The sequence below is a fragment of the Colletotrichum higginsianum genome, chromosome 2 (assembly GCF_001672515.1).
Source record: "Colletotrichum higginsianum IMI 349063 chromosome 2, whole genome shotgun sequence".
Lineage (NCBI taxonomy): Eukaryota > Fungi > Ascomycota > Sordariomycetes > Glomerellales > Glomerellaceae > Colletotrichum > Colletotrichum higginsianum.
Genome location: NC_030955.1, coordinates 4,916,667 through 4,936,832, shown reverse-complemented (window position 1 = coordinate 4,936,832; position 20,166 = coordinate 4,916,667). Strand labels below are relative to the sequence as shown.

Sequence of the window (20,166 nt, the reverse complement as noted above, 5' to 3'; positions counted from 1 at the left end):
AGCAATCGCCGCCCCGACGACTTGCGAAGGCTTTAAGCTTAAACCTTAACGGCAGGTGTGAAGGATTTCGACGGGTTGCGTGCGAGTTGCGTGCTCCATCCCGGCGTTTCCTCGAACGCTGCAGCCGGCTAACCCGCCTATTCCCCATTCCGTGTCCGCGTCGGCCGAGGAGATCGCCATGCAGGAGGCTGGGCCTGCGGTGCTGACAAGTCTCGCGTCTTGGCTCAGCGCAAAGCTGGAGTCTGCTCGGTCTCGAAGACGTCCGTTTAGGAAGGTCAAAAGGACAGGATAGACGCTCTGGGCTCACATGTCCTCCTCAGTCCCTGGTTAAGCGAGGTCCCGAGCTGATAGCCAGCCCAACGACCTTTTGCTTTATTGCCTCAGCAGGTTCAGCTGCTTGTGTTATGTGAGCTGCTCCAGACTGTTTAATCCATCCATCCCCTCACGGCAGCGTCTGTCTTCTCGGCAGTGGCTGGCCTGATCCCTGCCGTCCGGCATTTGCTCCCCAAACCGGTCAAGTTGCCGTCCTCGTGGGAGATGGCGATGGTCATCAGCTCGCCTGGAATCGCCCCGGGCTGTTCATCCGACTTACACCGCGGGGTTTCTCTGCATGGAAGCTCTCCAAAACCCCTTATCATGGGCGCGGGGGCGCTTAGAAGCCACAATCACACCTACCTGTTTCTGCAAAGGTCGGGCTGGTGACACCATCTCGGCTGGTGCCACGCACAGCAACCCGTCCTCACACCGCAACATGACCACACAGATATCCCGTCGTCCGATCTCCATAAATAGGGGCATAAGATCGTCGAAGATGGTCTCGTTCCTTTCAGTCTCCAGCCTGCCAGCGCCTCCTCCCTCTTTCTCGATCTCCCCGTCCATCTGGAACTTTTCACGGAAGCTAGACAAGCCCCAGCGACCATGAAGTTCCTCGCCGGTCTCGCCCTTGTGCTGCCGCTGGCGTCCGCCGCGGCCGTCACGCCCCTGGAGAAGAAGATCAGCTACGACGGCTTCAAGGCCTTCCGCATCTCCACGCACAACGACGCCGCCTCGATCAAGAAGAAGATCGCCAACATCGCCGCGATCCCCTTCAACCTCGACAACAGCGAGCACCTGGACGTCGCCATCCCCGCGGGTGACGTTTCCAAGTTCGAGAAGCTTGGCCTCGAGACGTCGGTCCTGCACGAGGACCTCGGCGCCACCATCGCCGAGGAGGGCAAATTTGCCCCCTATGAGAGTGAGTTTCCCCTTTTCCCTTTCCTCCCGAAGCTCCCACGAATCTAGAAAAGTGATTGATACTGACAAGTTTCACAGGAAACGACGATGTCAGCCTCCAGGCTCTTCCCAGCCTGACGTGGTTCAACTCGTACCACACCTTCGCCGACCACCAGCAGTTCATCCGCGACTTGCAGTCCAACTTCCCCTCCAACTCTGAGTTGATCAACGCTGGTAACTCGTACGGCGGACGCTCGCTCCTTGGTATTCACCTCTGGGGTAGCGGCGGCAAGGACTCCAAGCCCGCCATCTACTGGCACGGTACTGTCCACGCCCGCGAATGGGTCACGACCATGGTACGCCAACCAGAACCCTGCGTTACGTAGTTGCAACCTCAAGATATCATCACTAACCAAGATGAAACAGGTGGTCGAGTACTTGACCTACCAGCTTATTGACGGTTACCAAAAGAACGACGCTGCTGTCAAGGCCCTTCTCGACAAGTACGACTTCTACATCCTGCCCATCGTCAACCCCGACGGTAAGTCATCTCTTGGACATCCTGCAAGTGTACATACAGTCACTGATGGAACCGGCTAGGTTTCGCCTACAGTCAGACCAACGACCGTCTCTGGCGCAAGAACCGCCAGCCCCGGTCTGGCAGCACCTGTATCGGCACCGACATCAACCGGTATGTGTAGTCCGATCAACCTGGACGCTGATATGCGTGATAAGAAAGCAAACTGACAGCTTTGCAGAAACTGGCCCTTCAACTGGCAACTCCCCGGCGGCGCCTCCACGAGCTTCTGCTCCGAGACGTACAAGGGCCAGGCCGCCGGCGACACCCCCGAGATGGTCGCCCTCAAGGCCTACACCGACCGCCTCGCCGCCGGCCGCGGCATCAAGCTCTTCATCGACTGGCACAGCTACGGCCAGTACATCCTGCTGCCCTACGGCTACGACTGCTCCGCCCGGGCCGCCAACCACGCGCGCCAGATGACGCTCGCCGGCAACACGGCCAACACCATCGCCCAGTCGTACGGCACCCGCTTCACCTACGGGCCCAGCTGCTCGACCCTCTACGCCACCACCGGCAGCGCGCCCGACTACCTCACCGGCGCCGCCCGCGCCGAGTTCGCCTGGACCATCGAGCTGAGGCCCGCCGGCGCCTCCGGCGGTGGTTTCATCCTGCCTGCCGCCCAGATCCTGCCCAGTGCCATCGAGCAGTGGAACGGAATCAAGTACCTGCTCGCCAACGTTTAGTGTGCGTGTGTGTGTGTGTCAAGGAGGGCTACGTGGGTTATACCGAAGCCCAGTTAACCAGGATGATCAAAAGATTTACCCAGGCTCCATAATTGAGCTGAACAACTGAAGTCGTTCTGCATCTGCTGAAGGCCTACGAGCGTGCACAATCCTAGCATGTGACGAATAATGAGACACCTTCCCGTGAACAGGGTACCGCCTGGTTTAAGAATCCTTGAAAGGAGCAATGAAGCTCGCCATTTGTAATTCGCATCGAGACTCTGTATTCTTACTGGTCAGGTCGGATTCCGGGTCGTTGGCTTTGGCCTCCGACTTACACACGCGGTGTCTCCAAGGGGCATCGGTCAGCTTACGCCCAGCATCAGCATCGAGTAGCCAGACACTATTTCGTGTCAGCACTAAGCCCCGCCTTCAAGCCGAACATACCTTTCGTATGGATGGATATAAGAAAGGGGTCCATCGTCCTCTTGGAAGTCGAGTTTCCAGTCGTCGTCCCAACAGTCTCACCAGATCCCGACCCTTCCCATCTTAACCACATAACCGCAAGCGCACGCCATCATGACAGCCAACGTTCCGTCCATCTACCGCGCCGTCTTCCTCTACTGGGACCCCCCTTGCGCGCTATGGGGCGCCTACCTCTCCTTCTTCGCCCGCGACACGACGCTGAACTCCTTCATGCCCGGGTCCGCCGCCAACCGCGACGCCGCCCACGACATGCTCTTCTACCACCAGGGCGGCGCGCTCCTGGGCGCCGCAGTCCTCAACGGATACCTCCTGCGGCGAACCGGGGACCTCCTCGTCTGGAAGGCCGCGCAGGCCGCGATCCTGTGCATCGACGTCGCGCTGCTGGTGGGTATGGCCGGGCACCTGTCGGAGCAGGGGAGGCTGTCGCCCGCGGCGTGGACTGGGTACGACTGGATGGGCATCCTCATCACGGGGGGTGTCACGGTCGCGAGAACGTTGTTCATCGCCGGGGTCGGGCTGTCGAGGAAGAGCAAGGCTTCGTGAAATGTTGGCAGAGGTTGTTGCTTTGGGTTGGAGCGGGGGTGAAGAGTTTAATGACAGTTTTGCAGGTGGGTGAGACGACATCTGGGATCATCAGCTTTGCATCCTTCTTTTATTCTCCATCGTTTATCAATTACAGCATTTTGTTTGTTGCGAGTAAACAACACTACGCCCTAAGCCATTGAGGCTTACTATGGATGTAAGCAAATAATATTGTCAACTGGGACAAGTTGAGGAAGAGTTCATCTGTCCAGTTGGACCAGCATCATCACCAAAGGTGCCGCAAACATGCCAAATTCAAGAGTTTATGAGATTCGTTTAGAGATGACCTAAAGCTATCGAATTCCAAGAGTATGCCGCCAGTTCTGAATGAGATGATATGCACCCTGCAAGTGCCGTAGCATCAACCAGCGAAAGACAACCCGCCCTCGAAAGAAAAAAAAAAGTTCATTGTCTTCCGCCGCGATCAGTTGAAATGGTTTGCGGCCGTTTCCAATACCTCCATGACTTCCTTCTTGAACTTGGCTTCGTGAAGATGGGCAGACTTCTGTCTCTCGGCCAGGGCGAGCATGTAGTCGTCCGTCATTGTTGCGGCGATGGTCTTGATCTGCTCCGTCATGTTATCGTCGACCAGCTTCGTCCCCTGCTCGAGGCTGTGCCTGACGTTCTTCACCGCGCTGCGAAACATCTGGACCTTGTTCTTGCGGATGTGTTCCTGAATCATGGCCCGCATCCGTTTTACCATCCCCTTTCCTAATGGTCGCAGACTCAGTCAGCCAGCCATACATGGCATCAATATCTGCAGGGGGTGGGAAAGTAAGCCTTACCTTTCTCGACAGCGCAGCGCTGATAGCCGGGCATCATGACTTCCTCCACAGCCGGGCTGAAGGCGCGGCTGGCGTCCTTCTGGGCTTGGTCAATGTCCGCCCGACTCTGCGCGGCAAGCCGCAGGATGCGCTCTTTGTGGAGCTTCAGCTGCTGATCAAGCTGCACCGAAGCTTGTAGCTCCCCGAAGTCATGGTCGCCGAGCTGCTCGACGATGCCCTCGTGGAACGCAGTCAGTCTTCCGGTAGCCGCAACTGAAAAGCCGTCGAGCACACTGGCGATGTTGAACTGGAAAAACTTGTCCCAAGTAGCAGAAATGCCGTTCAAGATGGGCTCGAGAAGTTGCTCGTTGAAGTCGTGATGCTTGAACACTCCACCGCGGCGGCAGATTGCCTTGAAGGTACCTCCGTTGATGCTCTGCCATTTGTTGGCAATGATTCCCGCCTGCGTAGTAGCGGTGCTGGTCAATCGAGTCAGCCCGTCATAGAGTTTGGTTTGCGCTTCCATGTCCAGCCTGTCGATACAGCTTTGACCGTCAGCCTTGAGATTCTGCCAAGTCATGTTAGCTTCGGCGGTTATCGTTTCGGGGTAACTTGACCTTCACTCACTGCCTCGAACATTTGCAACGACGTCGTCAAGGTTGCCGAGTCAATGGTGACAGTCGATTTCGAAGCATCCTGTGCCCAGATCGCAACCGAGTTTAAAATTTGGCAGATGCCGCTCAGCACTTCTTTCTGCTTAGCAACACGCAGCTCCTCGGTTAGCTTCTGAGCATGATCCTGGAGCTGGGGGATCTCGGTGTCGTCCTCCGTCTCGAAGCCGGGCGTCAAGTCGTTGTCGGTCATGAGAAGGCCTCGCATCTGCTGGTAGACGTGACTACTGGTACAGAACACGGGAGTCTGGCGGGACATGTCCTCGTAATCACGCGGCTCTCCGTCGGTTTGGGCTTCGTAGCCTGCTGCATCTTGGCGGTCAAGGCTGTGCCAGTCAGTTGGTTCCACGATGACAGTCAGACTCTCGCGAGGGGGGGTTCCTACTCTCTGAAGCTTTTGGCAAGGTGTCGCTTGACAGCTTCTCTGGAAAGCTCGTTCCGTCTCTGGATGCACTGCGCATGGACTTGATCCATCAGCTCTTTCTTTTCCAGCTTCCAATCGTACAGTTCCTGTTCCTTCTCATCAAACTTCGACGCGCTTGCTTCAGTACCGGCATCCTCGTCAGCGGGTTCATGCGAGACAGCAGTGGCACGAGACTTGCTGGGAGCCTCCGTCCTTGCTCTTTTCGCCCGTCTCTTGCGGGAGCCGGCCGAACCGAGTGCCTGAGTCGCACTGCGACGCTTCCGAAGTGCCAAAAGCTCCTTCTCTAAAGCCTTGATGCGTCGCTCACATGCAAGAGCGTCCTTCCATGCTTGCATGGTTTCCTTACAAAGCTTGCCTTTCAAGCTTTCCATGGCCGAGTTGATGGTGATATCATCCGTCTTCGAACAGATGATGGTCAGGGCCGAGTATGCTCCATCGAGCTTGAGTTGGCGCCTAATAGAGTTGCTCATGAGATCTTTTGCAGTCTTGTTATCGACGGCTCTGTTGATGGGCGCCACGATCCAGATGCCTGAGCAAGCCTTCATGTACTGGGAGGCAACTGCGGCTCGGGCTGCATCCCAATCCTGGTGGCCAGGCTGCGGGGATGCGTGTCAACAAACTTTGCAAACGCTCGGGAGGATAGACCATGCATGGCCACTTACCAGATCGACAATTGTGACGCCATTCGAAAGAACGCGAGCCTTGGTGAAGATCCTGACAACTTTGACCAAGGGCCAGTAAGCCGCCGTGTCATCATCCTTGTCATTGGAGTCGACGTAAGGCTCGACTTGTTCTCGGATTTCCGAAGCAGAGGGGGCCTTCACGGTTTTGGTCGTTCCCAGAAGCTCTCGCACGTTTGGATGTTCGACGAGTTGAGCAGAGCTGCTCTCGGTCAGCGTGCGAGTGTCCAGTGAGGGATACACCGCGAGAATCTTTGCAAGAGCCCTCGCAGCATCGCTATTGGGGTCCATGTCGTCCATTTTCATGTCCTCGTCCGCAACAAGGTCTCTGAGAAGAACACTCACTTCGCGCGACCACTCGTCACGGGAGATGAACTCCACTTCTGCTCGGTATGGGTTTTCTTCGTCATCTTCATGGTTATACGACAGCTCGGTGGCGACGGCTGTGCAGGCACGCATGCAGTTCGTAGGAAGCAAGCTGGCTAGCATTAGCTGAACATGATCTTTGGACAGAGAACTCGCAGGGGTGTTCTACTTCTCCTCGTCCAGCAGAGCATTGATGGTGGAGCTCTTTCCGTCACCGGTGTTCCCAAGAACGCCGACGATAGTCTGGTTTGAACGCTCCGCTCGCTCACGGAGGTCGCGGATCTGTTGCAACCAATGACATGCGGCTTTTCTTACCGCTGGTTGGAGCTTCCGGGAGGAGGCCATTTTCCTGCATTCAGGCTCGAGTTCATCAAGCAACGGCAGGACCTGCTGGGTGAAGGTTTCCCAGGTCTCAGGGTCCTTCATATTCTTCATCTTGTTGCGATACGAAAACGCCTTGTGTGGGGGTGGTGAGGTACTAGCGGAATCCTCGTCATCGGAAGAAGCTGGCATAATCTTTTCATCGGGCTCGCTTTTGGGCTCCTGAAGGGAGACAGATGACGGCCGCTCGTGTTGGGGATGAGGCGATTGAGCCTCATCTTTCGGCTCTATCTTGGCCACTCGTAGAGTATCTGCGTCGCAATCCATGGTAGGACTTGAAATAAATGAACCGCGCCAGTTGCGTTGCGTTGTTCGTAGGCGGCGAAAGGATTGCGAGTATTGACCCGGTGCGCAGATGAACCTTGGCACGAAATATTTGTTAGCCAAGTTCTCAAGTCAAAACGAAAAGTAATGAAAGTTATGGATGGAAAATAATGTCAAGAAGAGATGCTCCAAGCAAGAGGTGAGAGGGAAAAGAAGGACAGCAACAGGGCAAGTAGGTCAGAGGTAAGCAGGGCAGGTATTACCGTATTTGTTATGAGGCAGGGGTTATAGCAAAACAGACCGAGAATGGGTTAGAATGGTCAATGCCTGGATCATAAGATTCGCAGACGGCGAGTAGACTAAACTGTCCGAGACCAATAAGGTGACGGGTTGCGGTGAGAAAGTTGCGGCAGCAAGAAAGAATGAAGAGCAAATGGACCGAAAAGAATGAGACTATCAAATAGTCGTGTGGATGTTTTAAAGTGATTATGTTGTTGAGGAAGTGGAAATAAGTGATAGATGAGAATCAGAGAGGCGTAATGGTTGTGGAGGAAGAAAGGAAGAAAAAGTAGAGAGAGAGAGAGAGAGGAAGAGGAAGAGGAGGCTTTTATATCAGTGGGAAAGAAGGCTGTAAGGTGGCTCGAATGATCATAGGAAAGACCTCGGGACTTCTTTCCTTTGAACAACAGGCGGAAGGAGTAGCAAAGATTTCAGGAAAGATCGATGACAGTGGAAAGTAAGGTTTCATATGGTGGCGGATGATTTGGACATTGTTGTATTAGACCGTCCCTTGTCTTGTTGAGAAGATACGCGGCGTGTCGAAAGTTGAGGAAAAGGACGGATGCAATGGCAAGATGATCGGCGGGAAACTGAAAGATGGAAATGATAAGAAACAAGCTGATATTTCCTTTAAAAGAATTGCGAAGCTCGTATCTTGGGGTCTTTGTGTTTCAGTTGACGGAGTGGAACGAAACAGCTGGAACCACCGGAAGACTGGGAGGGAAGCCATCATCAGCAGGAGCAGAGCAAACAACCCGCTGTCGCCTGTCGCGTAAGCCAGAGAAGCTCAACAGGGAAGGAGGGCAGGCTCTTTCCGGCCCCGGCTTCACTGACAGCACCGAGAACACCGCCCCACACCGGGACGGCGACGATCGGGGAAACCCCGGAACCGAGACGGGCAGATCTTATCAGATCCGAGCTATCTACACCATGAAGAGAGGTACGTACCCTTGGGGTGGGTGGTACAGCACAGTTACCGTGGCGGTGACAGCTCACTCCACCATGCGAACCCCGCGATGCGCATCGCGCGCTCTGGCCAAAGTCCAAGGCCGCGAGAGGTCATATCCCTCACACCACCACCCCGAGTCAAGAACGACACGTCTCATAACCTCCCTCCAGCAGCTTCTCTCTCTTGTCCTATTCTTCTATTTCTCTTTCTCTCCCTCCTCTCCTATCACCGCGACACAGATCAAAGAAAACCATGGCAGCACAGGTCACCACGGCCGCGGCCGGCGCCGGCGACCTCTTCGTCAACGGGCGCATCTTTCTCCACAACGCCGACACCGGCCTCGAGACGCAACCGTCTTTTGCCGAGGCCATGTTTGTCGCAGACGGCATCATCCAGGAAATCGGCACCGCGGAAGACCTCCAGGCGAAGCACTCATCATCGTCGTCATCATCGGGGCCGCGGCACGTCACTACACACGACCTGCAGGGCCGAACGGTTCTGCCGGGCTTCATCGACGGACATGTCCATCTGCTGCTCCTCGGCCAGTCGCTGCGCAAGCTGAGTCTCGAGCACTGCGCGTCCCTCGAGGACATCCGCGCCGCCATCAAGGAGTACGCCGCTGCGAACCCGGACGTCCCGCGCATTATGTGCAAACTGTGGATGCACTCCATGACCCCGGACGGCGTCGATAAGACCATGCTCGATGACATCGACCCGCGGCCCATCTTCATCGACACCAAGGACCTTCACTCAACTTGGTGCAACACAGCCGGCATCAACGAGCTCGGCATCGAGCACACACCCGACCCGTCGGGCGGCAAGATCCACCGCGACGCCGACGGCAAGCCAACAGGCCTGCTCAGCGAAGCCGCCGTGCTTACCATCGTGTGGCCCCATCTGGCCCAGGTGGCGCCCAAGAGAGACCGCATGGACGCCATCAGGGCCGCCGTCGAGACGTACAACGCGTCCGGGTACACGGGGCTGATCGAGATGGCCATGGACGAGCCGGCCTGGGACGCCGTTTGCTCGCTGCGCGCCGAGGAACCCAACCTTCCCATGCGCATCCACGCCTACTGGCTCATCCGGCCGTCCGAGTCCGAAGAGGAGCGCCTCCGGCAGGTCGACCGCGCCATCGAGCTGCACACGGAGCTGAACAAGACGACTTCGCCCGACCTACGCATCACGGGCATCAAGATCATCACCGACGGCATCATCGACGCCTGCACAGCCCACTTGTCGGAGCCCTACGCCGAGGCCGGCTCGCCGCCCCCCTTCTGGACCCCCGAGCAGCTCGGTCCCGTCGTGCGGAGGGCCGACGCGGCCGGCCTGCAGATCGCGCTGCACGCCATCGGCGACGCGGCCATCAAGAACGCCGTGAATGCCCTTGCGGACAACGCCACGCCCGGCCGCCGCCACCGCCTCGAGCACATCGAGATGGCGTCGCCCGAGGACGCCAAGCACCTCGGCGAGCTGGGCCTGACGGCCTCGGTCCAGCCCGTCCACGCGGACCCGGCCATCCTGCGCGCCTGGCCGCGGCTCCTCGGCGCGCACCGCTGCGAGCGCGCCTTCGCCTACCGCGAATTCGCCGACCACGGCGCGCTCCTGGCCCTCGGCAGCGACAGCCCGACGGCACCCTGGGCGCCCCTGCAGAACGCCTACGTGGCGACGACGCGGCGGTCGGCGAGGGAGCCCGCCTACGACGTCGTGGTCAACGAGCACTTCAGGCTGGGCGTGTGCGAGGCACTGACGGCCGCCGCATTCGGAACGGCCAAGAGCGTGTTCGCTGAAGACCGCGTCGGGTCCCTGCAGGCCGGCAAGCGCGCGGACTTTGTCGTAGCCGAGATGGACTGGACGCCGCAGGGTCTCTTGAAGGGCGAGATCAAGGCCACCTGGTTCGATGGGAGGAGGGTCTGGGCGTCTTCCGATGTCTACTAGTAGCAAAGGGATCGCATGTCTACAGACAGAAGCCGAAAGGTCATTCATTGGCTAGTCGTCGGGTCCAAAATTGTTCAAGTATTTGTAAATAAAGGTTCGTGTGGCTGTGAACCGGGAGAAAGACTCCCCCGAGTTTAGTTTCATCCCATCTCGTCGACTGTTTCCGCTTCTGCGGCGTCGTGGCACTGGCCCCCTCCCCCTCAGCCATCACCATCCCCCCCCTTATATCGTACAGTACAGGTGTGCCCCCCTCCCGAGGCCCATGTTCTCATACATTACCGTATCAGGAATGGGTGAAATGCCAACTCGGGGTCGTGTCGCGCTGAGGGACAAGACCCAAGGATCGTACCTCGGCCCAAGCTGTCATGCAGGCCAAGTCTCAGCCAAACACGCTGGAGAGATGGTTCGAGAGCCTAAACCCACAAGCAGCGGGGTCCTGGTCTCTCATCTAGATGTCTGTGTGATATCAGTGATTTGCAAACGAGGCTGTCTGGCACCGCTCCTTGCATATGCGGCTCGCATACGGCTCGCATTCTCGGACACGCCACATGAACGGCAGTTGCCGCGGCTTTCTCCAAAGGAATATCATCCCAGGCTCTGGATGGTCGGTCACTACAAGAAGAACGGCAACCCCTTCTTGACACACACGAACAAACTTGATAGATCAGGCCAGCCCAACCTTTTTTTTCCTCCTCCCCTTGTTTCCCTCCTTTCCTCCAAGTGTTTTGATTGATCTTGACTTCGATCTCCACCACACAGACGTTTTTCAACAGTTCCCCCCGTCGTGACCACCCCGCAAGCAGATCAAGATGCATCACCACTTCAGCCTCTCGGCACTCGCCGCTCTCGTCCCGTTGGCGGCCTTCGCCCAGGGCCAGCAGCCATGCTCGACCGTCAACATCATCCTCGCCCGTGGTAGCCTCGAGGCGCAGGGGGTCGGGCTGCTGGGCAACATCGCAAAAAACGCGTCGACCCAGATCCCCGGGTCCATCGTGACGCCGCTCGAGTACCCGGCCCAGCTCGACCCGTACCCTCCCTCAGTAGCGGCTGGCGTGACCAACATGACGGCGCTCCTGAACCAGCAGGCGCAGCAATGTCCCGGGACGAAATTGGTGTTGATGGGATATTCTCAGGTAGGAAGCCACACGTCGAGAAAATATTGCAACCAAACTGACGCAGTGACATATCACAGGGTGCGCAAGTGTCTCTTGACACCCTCTGTGGCACTTCGGATGGCCCCAACTTCAACACCACAGTGGCGCAGGCCCCAATGGTCGGTAGCAAGAGTAGGTCGCCCTCTGGAATCTTTCAAAGTGGATGACCTACTGACCCAGACAACGTAGTCGCCGCCGTTGTCCTGTTTGGCGACCCGACGTTCGTCGCCGCCCAGCCCTTTGTCAGGGGCACCAGCAAAAAGAACGGCGTATGTTTCATGAGTCTTGTTTTGATGTCGAAAGACGGCTGACCACCTCGTAGATCTTCCCCCGCCAGGATTTCTCGCAATGCCAGGGCCTCACTAGCAGGTTCGCGTCCTTCTGTGACGAGTCGGATCTCTTCTGCGCCTCGGGCCAGAACCTGACGGTCCACCTCGGTTACTTCCAGAACCAGCAGTACATTGCCATGGCGTCGTCGTTTATCGTCGAGAACACGCGGTAGATAGGGGGTTATCAAGGCTTGGTTTGACCCAGTGCTGGAGACTCGGCAAACTCGTGGCGATGGTTCTCATCATGATTAGACGAAGCGGGAGGTTTTCTGGTTTGGTTGGTTTCTCCGTTTGGGAAAGCTTTCGGTCTTGATGATCGATAGCAGGAGTTCGCGGGCAAGATATACTAGCTGTAGCGTCTTCGATTCTTTGTGGTAATGTATGATCTTGGAGACAAATATTCACAAACGAATGATGAAATCGTTATTTGTTCCCCGAATTGATTTATTGAGCATCCAGATAGCTGAGATACGATAGCGTTACCTACTACGTAAATTTAACTCTCTAGTCTTACCAAACACTTACTAAAGAGAGCCTGATTTTACGTAGAGGCTTTGTTTACACACAACTACTTTCAAAATGAACTACTAATTTACGTACTCAATAAGTAAGTTGTAATGTAATCTAGCATTGTGTAGTAAGAAAATGGAAACACATCGTTTTTTATATTAGGTATAGTTATATTGTATAGAAGTAGAACTCCAACTTGAGACACTGAAGTCTGGATCTGACATCCCTGAGCTTAAGGCGACAGTTAACGAGAGCTAGACAGATGCGTTCATGAGCCCACGAGAACCATAGGCTCTTGCCACTGAATCATGCCGATAGAATCAGTATCACAACACTCGATCCGAGTCTGGTTGCGGTCAGGACCCTGCCGTAGTTCGACTACCCGATCCACGGGGCTCAGACGGGAAAGGTTGGACGATCGAATTGAAGAGCCACCACCGCGATATCTCCTTGAAGACGATGCTAGCGCTGCATGAGACGTACCAATTTGACGAAGTCCTTTGGAGCTGCCTGCTCCGGAATCTTAAAGCGCACTCTCTGACTCTACAATCCAGCCCCGACATTGGAAGGGGTCTACCACCAGCTCTTGTAGGGCACCAGCACCGCCGTGCGAATGAACCAAATTCAACAGTGTGTTGCCGAATCATCTGACAAATACTATGTTGATCGTAGGTATCACAGCCGCGGTAGAGACAAAAACTTCAGGCTGTATGCAAAACCGAGACCTCTAGGATCTCCGTAGAAGCAGGTCTCGTCGATATGCCTTGGCAACAACCACGGCTGAGGCGGAAGTGATCCACCACGAGACGGCTCACCCCTTCGTAATTTCCCTTCCGACTGCAAGTGCTACGTCTGCCAGAAAACTAGTTGGTAGTAGACGAAGCACACTATGGAGAGACGACGTCAAGCGTACGACCGCTACAAAAGCAATCACCACGTCCAAGATACATCGTCAACTGCCTACGGTATCTTCCTCGCCAACTATGAAGGGCATGAGCCCTTCGGCGAAGACGGAGGCGATGAAGATATCTGTCAGTGCCTATTACTAGCCCATGGTTCCACCAACAACGATGATTTAGTGGAAGAAGCTGATCTTATCAGTTTAATTAGCCTAATCCGCTCTGAAAGTAGGCTAACTAAACAGCAACTTCTTAGCGAATTCCACATCTCATTCTGCCACATTTAACAAGTACTAGCCTTTGCCTACCTATCTGCAAACACCAATACTATTAAAACCCTATCTTTAATCTATACTAATCTATTACTCAACTTTCTCTAGCTCTTCTGTCTATGTCCGGCTTATGATGCAGTCCTGCACTGCATAATTGAATATGCTGATGCTCTAGTGTGCGTCTTCATAAAAGAAAACGCTTGATCACTCTTAATGGCAGTCAGAAATCTCTGAACTCTTAGCATAGAGACAGGATGTCTATTAGAGTAGTACACACTTTGACTGTTCCTGTAGACTTCGATCAATCCTCCTACTAGAGTGTTGAAGTACAAAGACCCCATCTACCTCTCTCCACTCTCTAATCCTTGCTCCTTTTTTCTTAAGCTCTTTGATAAGTTGGCAAACGATCTGTTTTGAGATTCTGTCGAAGAAAAGATTGCCTAACTTGTCTTCTTTAGTAAGCATTTTTGAGGCTACTAGGAGAACAGATAGGCGACGCTCTTGCCAGACCCGGTTTGATAACCTTTCTGAAAATTCGATCCAGGCGTTTGGGTTTGCACCGTAGGCCAACAAAAGCGTGATAATTGCAAGAAATTCATCAGTTGCAGGTGCTTTGCGCCATACCGTATACCATGCATTTTGCCAGGGACTGAATCCATTGAACTTTTCGTTGGGATCCGCGCCATGTTGTAAGATCGCCTCGACGATCCGTATGTCTGTTCCCCTCAACCATACCGGATATGCGGGTTCTGGCCTGCAAGCGTAATCTAAAAGTGGCCGACCTGGTTTGGCAATGGACTTCCAACCAGGCGACCGTAGCCTGGCTTGGACGTAGTAGCACAAGCCGTAACGCACAGCAATTGCGAGAAAGTTGTCGTGCCACTTAGCAGGTCTATGGGATTCTTCTTCTTCATGGTAGGTATCCCACCAGTCCAGCCCGCATCTTGTAGTAAGCGCTGCTTCGAAAGCGTTAAGCATCTCTAGTTGACTTGTCCCAAGCTCAATTTCAAGAGTGCGAGAGATTTCGAGAGCAAGTGACACCATAGACCAGACCGAAGAGTTAAAATCGAGCTCTCTTTCGCACGGACATTTCTTTGCCTGCATGACCAGACTTTGCAGTAGTGCGATGCGGGCGTGAAAAACTTCGTGTCCTGCCTCCGCGAGAATTCCACTCCATACATCTTCTCTCCACAGGTATTCTTTCACAGAACGATGTATGAAATCAACTTTTGAGTCTTTCCAGTCAGTCAACTCATCCGTGATAGCAGATAAGGCAGTCTCTCTAGCTTCTGTTACAACTCCAGACTCCGTACGAGGATCAGAGAGACCATCTGCAACAAGAGCGCGAAGTTCAATCAAGCCAGAGCAAGAAACCTTGATAAGTGCTTCGATGGAACGAATCTCTTCCATCGCCTTTTTGACAGGAAATTGACGGAGATCGGCTTTTAGCACCTCTTTTGAATGGAGAAGTGCGAACTTCAACCCCAAAGCCGTCAGTTGTCTCGGTTTGGGGACGAGCATTGTGCGTGCTGATAGAATCTCAGAGTGGCTCCGTAGAAGCTGAAATATTCTAGACATTCTTCCCCTGTGTATACGAGGAACTTTTTCAAGCATGATTCGAAATAGATCCTCGAGGTCAGTGGGTAGTTCGCGGAGTCTTTCGGTCAATGTATCGATCTCGTCATGATTCTGGAGGCCTTCCAACAGAGACCTGACAACCAATCTGACCCAGAGAAAGACGCCCTGGGCGGCTTCGACTATTTCGTCAATAAGGGCCTGTGCCTCGTCGGGTGCTTGGAGTGTAAGCTGAACCATCCTTGGACGATGGCTAAGCTTTTCGTTCACGTATGTGACGACGTCGTCATGGGTCAGAAAGTGGAGTCTTAGTCGGGGGCAGCTGATGAATGCTTCTTCAAATGCGTTCTCGGGCCGGCTGGATAACACAGCCTTGAAGGATGTAGACCGGGCGGCCGTTGTGAATAGTTCCGCAAGTTCCGTTAGGCTCATCGAACCAGCGTTGAACTCATCAAGCCCGTCAATGAGAAGAACCAGGTTTATTGGAGTAAGCGAGGCGTCTGCCAACCCTGGTGCCGTCAAGCAAGCAAATGCTCTCTCCAGCTCTTGCATAGTAGGGGAATGAGTGCCGTCAATGCCTCGTTGGAAACGATCGGGGAACAATTTTTCGGCAAGCTCGGGGCATTCCTTTAGAGCCTGGGAGACGATGGATCGGAGTAAACCTTCCAGCGACTTTTGCAACGGTGTACCCGCATTCCAGAAGTAGAACGACAGGATCAGGAGACGGCTACCGACGCTCCAATCAAGAAGAGGTTGGCGAGTCCTCTCATCGGTGCTAACCAATTTCATGAGCGTGGACTTGCCTGACCCAGCCTTCCCTGAGATCCAGTAGATGCCGGAATCGTTTTGCAACCAATCGTGGAAATTGGTCCACGTTGCTCCGTTTGCTCCCAACCGGGCTCGCTGTAAATCCACTCAAAAGTGCCTTTGTGTGCAGGTTTGATGTCGTGAAACCGGTCAATTTCTTGGCGTAAATAGAGGCAGGCTAGCAAGGTTTTCAAAACGAAATGCTTGGGCTTGAGGGTGCTTTCTCTCGTTGTGGACGTGGCAGGCCGTGGCTTCGAGCCATGCATGTCGTTCAGAATAGAGACAATCTCAACGTGTCGCTCGGCCTGCACAGCCTGCACAGCAGCGTGCTCTTCTTGAAAAGCATGGAGACGTTTTTGCATGGCCCTGTTTGCGTCTTCTCCTGCCTTGATCTCTGTGAGCAGAGTTTGGGTCTGGCTGTCCATCGCTGCCATGTTGGGGATCGTGCTGACTCTCGCGGCCATGGGGACGACAATGTCAAACAAAAGCTGTTGGCGAATCGCTTCCAGTCGGGTTTTCTTCTCCTGAATCTTGCCATGACTCCACATCGTGCGAGTTGTGACCTTGACCTTCGATACGAGCTTGCTCGCACTCGCCACAGAAAGGTCTTCTGCGAGATGTATCAATTCGTCTGACAAGGTCTGGCACTCTTGGACAAGGTTCTTGAAAGCCTGATGCTAGTGTTAGCTCTGTTGCAAGGGAGAACTGCTGAGAGAGTACGTGCCGCCTCATTTTCGCCTTCGGCGAACAATTCCGGCGTAAGTTTGGCGGTAGATGCCTTCAAGCTGCTGTTGATGTCGACAATGTCTCGTGTGGCGGACGAGGAACCAGCATCCTTGACTTGCTCCAGAATTTCGAGAAAGGTCTTGCAGAAGTCGACGACAGACAAGACATTGACCGCGAGGCTGAAGGCCGATACTGGGTCCATCGTGTTCGGCGCGCGCGACGACTTGCGTCGCGAGAAGGCAAAGCACAACTGCGCGAAGGCGTCAGGCAGTAGAACTGATGAGGCAAATACTTATGTACTGGGCTAAAATTTCACGCAAGCAAAAAAGGGGGTGGAAAGTACTTAAGGGACGTAGGAGGTGTAGGGAGCAACAAGACAGGGGCCCTGGCGTGCTCTTTTGCACTTTCGACAAAGGGCTGCTTGCCATAGGGCACCCATTGCCAGAAGATGGCAGAGAAGTACTAGGTATATTCACCAATCGCTTGCAATGCGTCTGACGTAACAGTGACAGCCCTGATGAGCATACACGTCTGCTTGAGCAACACGTGTCAATTGTGGCGGAATAACAGAGGTAAATCGCCGTTCAACCGCCCTACTTTCAGGGCAGCTTTGGCTAATCAAAGAACTAGGATTTATTTAGGAGCTTCTAAGCGAGTATGATCTCTATATATGTATACACGTACCTTATGTGATCAAGCAGTATTGTATAAATACGCTCTATTACCTTTGATGTTAAAGATACGTGACCTACTGCCACCCCCGACACCAAATGATATCCTCTGCGTCTAGCATGACTCCCCTGTTCATTGAGAACCACCTGCGCCAGCGGGTGCTTACAGGCCAAACGCAGTAACCATTCTTGTCAAATGTAGCGGAATGACACAGGTCAACTAAGTTGGGGTTATCGGAGATACGGATTCACAAGTGCGTCTACCCACGTCGCGACTTGGACGCCAATGACACAACCGGAGGACACTGGCAACGGTGACGAACTCTTCCCGTTCTGCCGAAGAGCTCTCGAAAGTCACGGCCAGATCTGTAACTTGTAATATTGGATGCCCACCTGGATTCCGATAGGAAAGTCGAGACGTCGACTAAATGGGTCAACAAGATCGCGCAGATCTGTGTCTCAAGGAAGAACGAAGTCATCATCCCCTTTCGCTCCGTTATATCTTACAGTCAAAACCCAGGTTTGCTTCTATTCCTATCTCTACTCATATTATTACCATCGTAGCATCATCTCTAACCAAACCCCAGCACCCCCTTTCATTTCTCCGGCACAACAAGAATGTCATCCACGTTGACCGCCTGTCCCGTGGCCAGCGACCTGTTGGCCGCGATGCCCGTCAGGATGGAGGCCGCGCCGTCGACGTGGCTGGCGGCGCGCATGTACTCGTCCGAGACGGGCTCGCCGAACAGGTCCCTCAGCAGCACGAGGTCGCCGCCGCCGTGGGCGCCCTTGGCCTCGCCGAGGTCGATCTCCTGCGGCGGGCCGAACAGCGGGCGCAGCAGCATCGTCCTCTTCTCGATGGCGCCCTCGAGCGCCTGGCTGCCGCCCGAGTTGACGTAGCTCTTCTCCACGACCTCGACCTCGAGCCGGCCCCCCGTGCCGTTGAAGTTGACGCGGAACCCCTCCCACGGCGCGTAGGCCGTCAGCGAGTACGTCATGACGGCGCCGTTGCGGTACCGGATCAGCAGGTTCATCGTGTCCTCGATGCTGATGCCGTCGCCGAACACGCTCTGGTCGCGGTGGTAGCTGTCCTCGTGCTCGGCGTCGAGGTACATGGATTTCAGCTGCGGGTTCGAGTCGAGGTGCAGCGCAAAGGGGTCGTCGCGGGCCGCCTCGCTGCCGTGCGCGCGCGTGTAGAATTTGGTCACGCCCCTCTTCTCGGCGTTCTCGCGCCCGTAGAACTTGAGGTCGCCCTGCGCGTAGACCGTCTGCGGCCGTGTCTGCAGCCAGAAGTTGACGAGGTCGAAGTGGTGCGTCGACTTGTGCACGAGGAGGCCGCCCGAGTTGCGCTTGTCACGGTGCCAGCGCCGGAAGTAGTCGGCGCCGTGGTTCTCGTTGAGCATCCACTCAAAGTGCACGCTCGTGACGGTGCCGATGGCGCCCGACTTGATGATCTCAAAGATCTTGGTGTTGTGCGGCGCGTAGCGGTAGTTGAACGTCACCCGCACCTTTTGCCCCGTCCGCTCGACCGCCGAGAAGATGTCGCGGCACCGCGGCGCGTCGATCGTCATGGGCTTCTCGGTCACGACGTTGCAGCCGAGCTCCATGGCGCGGACGATGTAGATGTTGTGCGTGCGGTCGATCGTCGTGACGATGACCTCGTCCGGCTTCGTCTCCTTGATCATCTGATCGAAGTCGGCAGCGAGGAAGGTCGGGACTTCGCCGTGGCCGAGCTCCTTGAGCCTCGAGTTGGCGTAGTTCATGCGCGTCTGGTTCGTGTCGCAGAGGCCGACGATGACCGAGGTGCTGCTGTAGTCCTGCGCGATGGCAGTGTAAAAGAAGCCCGACCGGCCGCCGGTGCCGACGATGGCATAGCGCTTCTTCTGTCCCGTCTCACCCATTGCAATGTTTTCGTCTGCGATGCGTCCTCGCGGTGCTGTGTGGTTGAGGTTTTGGGGGCCACGACGTACGACGCGGCTAAACTTCTATGACCCGAGGACTTGGGATGGCTGCAGGAGTGCGAAATAGGTCATCAGATCCAAATCTCCGAATGGAATGGAACTGGGCATGGCAAGCTTATTGAGAGAAATTCCCCCCTCCCGCGCTACGGCGTCATGATTTCGGCAAACCTCACGTTCGCCGCGACTTCTCCTGCTCTAGACGACCCCACTACGATGATATCTCGGGGTGAATTACCCCAAGAACCGAGTTTAGCCAGAATAAGACACCAACTTAGAAGTCTCTTCCCAGACTATTACCCGTCTCCACACTGCGGGGGGGGAAGACAACTCTCTTTTGAGCCAAAGAGAGGGGTGAAAGGGGCCCCATCGACGACCGGGGATGTCGGGGTTGTCTGTGGACAAGTGCGGAGAGAGTTTGGGGAAGAAGTGGGAACAATGGCAACGTCAGTCCGGCGTGAAGACCCCTCCCCCCTCCCTGTTGATGAAATGTTATCGACTTGGCTATGCCAGCCACCCGCTCGCCAACACGTAGATCATCCCTCCAAAGGCCATGTAAATGCCCGGCAAACTCTCCGCGACTCGTCCGGCAACGAACCCTTGGCGTAACGGTGAGACCTGGTTCGACGGAGACCCTAGAGGTCTCGGTCTTGCATACAGCCTGAAGTTTTCCCTCCAATGGAAATGCTTCGTCAAAGAGCCGGGTATGTCATCCTGATCTCTTGGTATCTTGCGACAAGCAACGGCCAACAGCCGGCCAGTGGCGGCGTCCCTCCCGAGCCAAGGTTGCTAAATCTCCGGGTGCAACGAGGGAGAGGAAACCGTGCCATGTATACGTAACATTTGCATCAGGTGTACTTACTGACCAGTGTTGTTGCTCTTGAGGCTCCATATTTGCCGGTTGACTCCTCTTCGGTTGAGGGGCCTCATGTGATGGGTTTTTCGGCCACTGGGTTGATAAGATGAACTGAGCCCAGGCTCGCTCTGTGTGACGACGCCGATAGTCTGGCACACGCTTCTTATCAACTAA

The 20,166-nt window shown here is 55.0% G+C and overlaps 6 protein-coding genes across 6 annotated transcripts; 3 read left to right on the top strand and 3 right to left on the bottom strand.

The window, feature by feature from the left end:
- Window positions 1–918: 918 nt before the first annotated feature.
- On the top strand, window positions 919–2,475 carry CH63R_03190 (Zinc carboxypeptidase; the record flags this gene model as incomplete). The annotated part of the gene is made up of 5 exons (XM_018298165.1): window positions 919–1,234; window positions 1,312–1,568; window positions 1,639–1,753; window positions 1,813–1,903; window positions 1,971–2,475. 5 exons carry the CDS (start codon window positions 919–921, stop codon window positions 2,473–2,475), a joined length of 1,284 nt encoding a protein of 427 aa, XP_018162981.1.
- Window positions 2,476–3,946: 1,471 nt separating this feature from the next.
- CH63R_03189 (Tat pathway signal sequence) lies at window positions 3,947–7,075 on the bottom strand (the record flags this gene model as incomplete). Its single annotated transcript, XM_018298164.1, has 6 exons — window positions 3,947–4,233; window positions 4,308–4,854; window positions 4,914–5,283; window positions 5,343–5,977; window positions 6,044–6,539; window positions 6,597–7,075. The coding sequence occupies 6 exons, from the start codon at window positions 7,073–7,075 to the stop codon at window positions 3,947–3,949; spliced, it is 2,814 nt and encodes a 937-aa protein (XP_018162980.1).
- Window positions 7,076–8,552: 1,477 nt separating this feature from the next.
- On the top strand, window positions 8,553–10,235 carry CH63R_03188 (Amidohydrolase; the record flags this gene model as incomplete). Its single annotated transcript, XM_018298163.1, has 1 exon — window positions 8,553–10,235. One exon carries the CDS (start codon window positions 8,553–8,555, stop codon window positions 10,233–10,235), a length of 1,683 nt encoding a protein of 560 aa, XP_018162979.1.
- An 809-nt stretch (window positions 10,236–11,044) lies between these two features.
- CH63R_03187 (Cutinase) lies at window positions 11,045–11,891 on the top strand (the record flags this gene model as incomplete). Its single annotated transcript, XM_018298162.1, has 4 exons — window positions 11,045–11,368; window positions 11,428–11,521; window positions 11,570–11,658; window positions 11,712–11,891. The coding sequence occupies 4 exons, from the start codon at window positions 11,045–11,047 to the stop codon at window positions 11,889–11,891; spliced, it is 687 nt and encodes a 228-aa protein (XP_018162978.1).
- A 4,161-nt stretch (window positions 11,892–16,052) lies between these two features.
- Window positions 16,053–16,709, bottom strand: CH63R_03186 (Small s protein; the record flags this gene model as incomplete). Its single annotated transcript, XM_018298161.1, has 3 exons — window positions 16,053–16,163; window positions 16,234–16,452; window positions 16,488–16,709. 3 exons carry the CDS (start codon window positions 16,707–16,709, stop codon window positions 16,053–16,055), a joined length of 552 nt encoding a protein of 183 aa, XP_018162977.1.
- A 1,065-nt stretch (window positions 16,710–17,774) lies between these two features.
- CH63R_03185 (Oxidoreductase) lies at window positions 17,775–19,079 on the bottom strand (the record flags this gene model as incomplete). The annotated part of the gene is made up of 1 exon (XM_018298160.1): window positions 17,775–19,079. One exon carries the CDS (start codon window positions 19,077–19,079, stop codon window positions 17,775–17,777), a length of 1,305 nt encoding a protein of 434 aa, XP_018162976.1.
- Window positions 19,080–20,166: the final 1,087 nt, after the last annotated feature.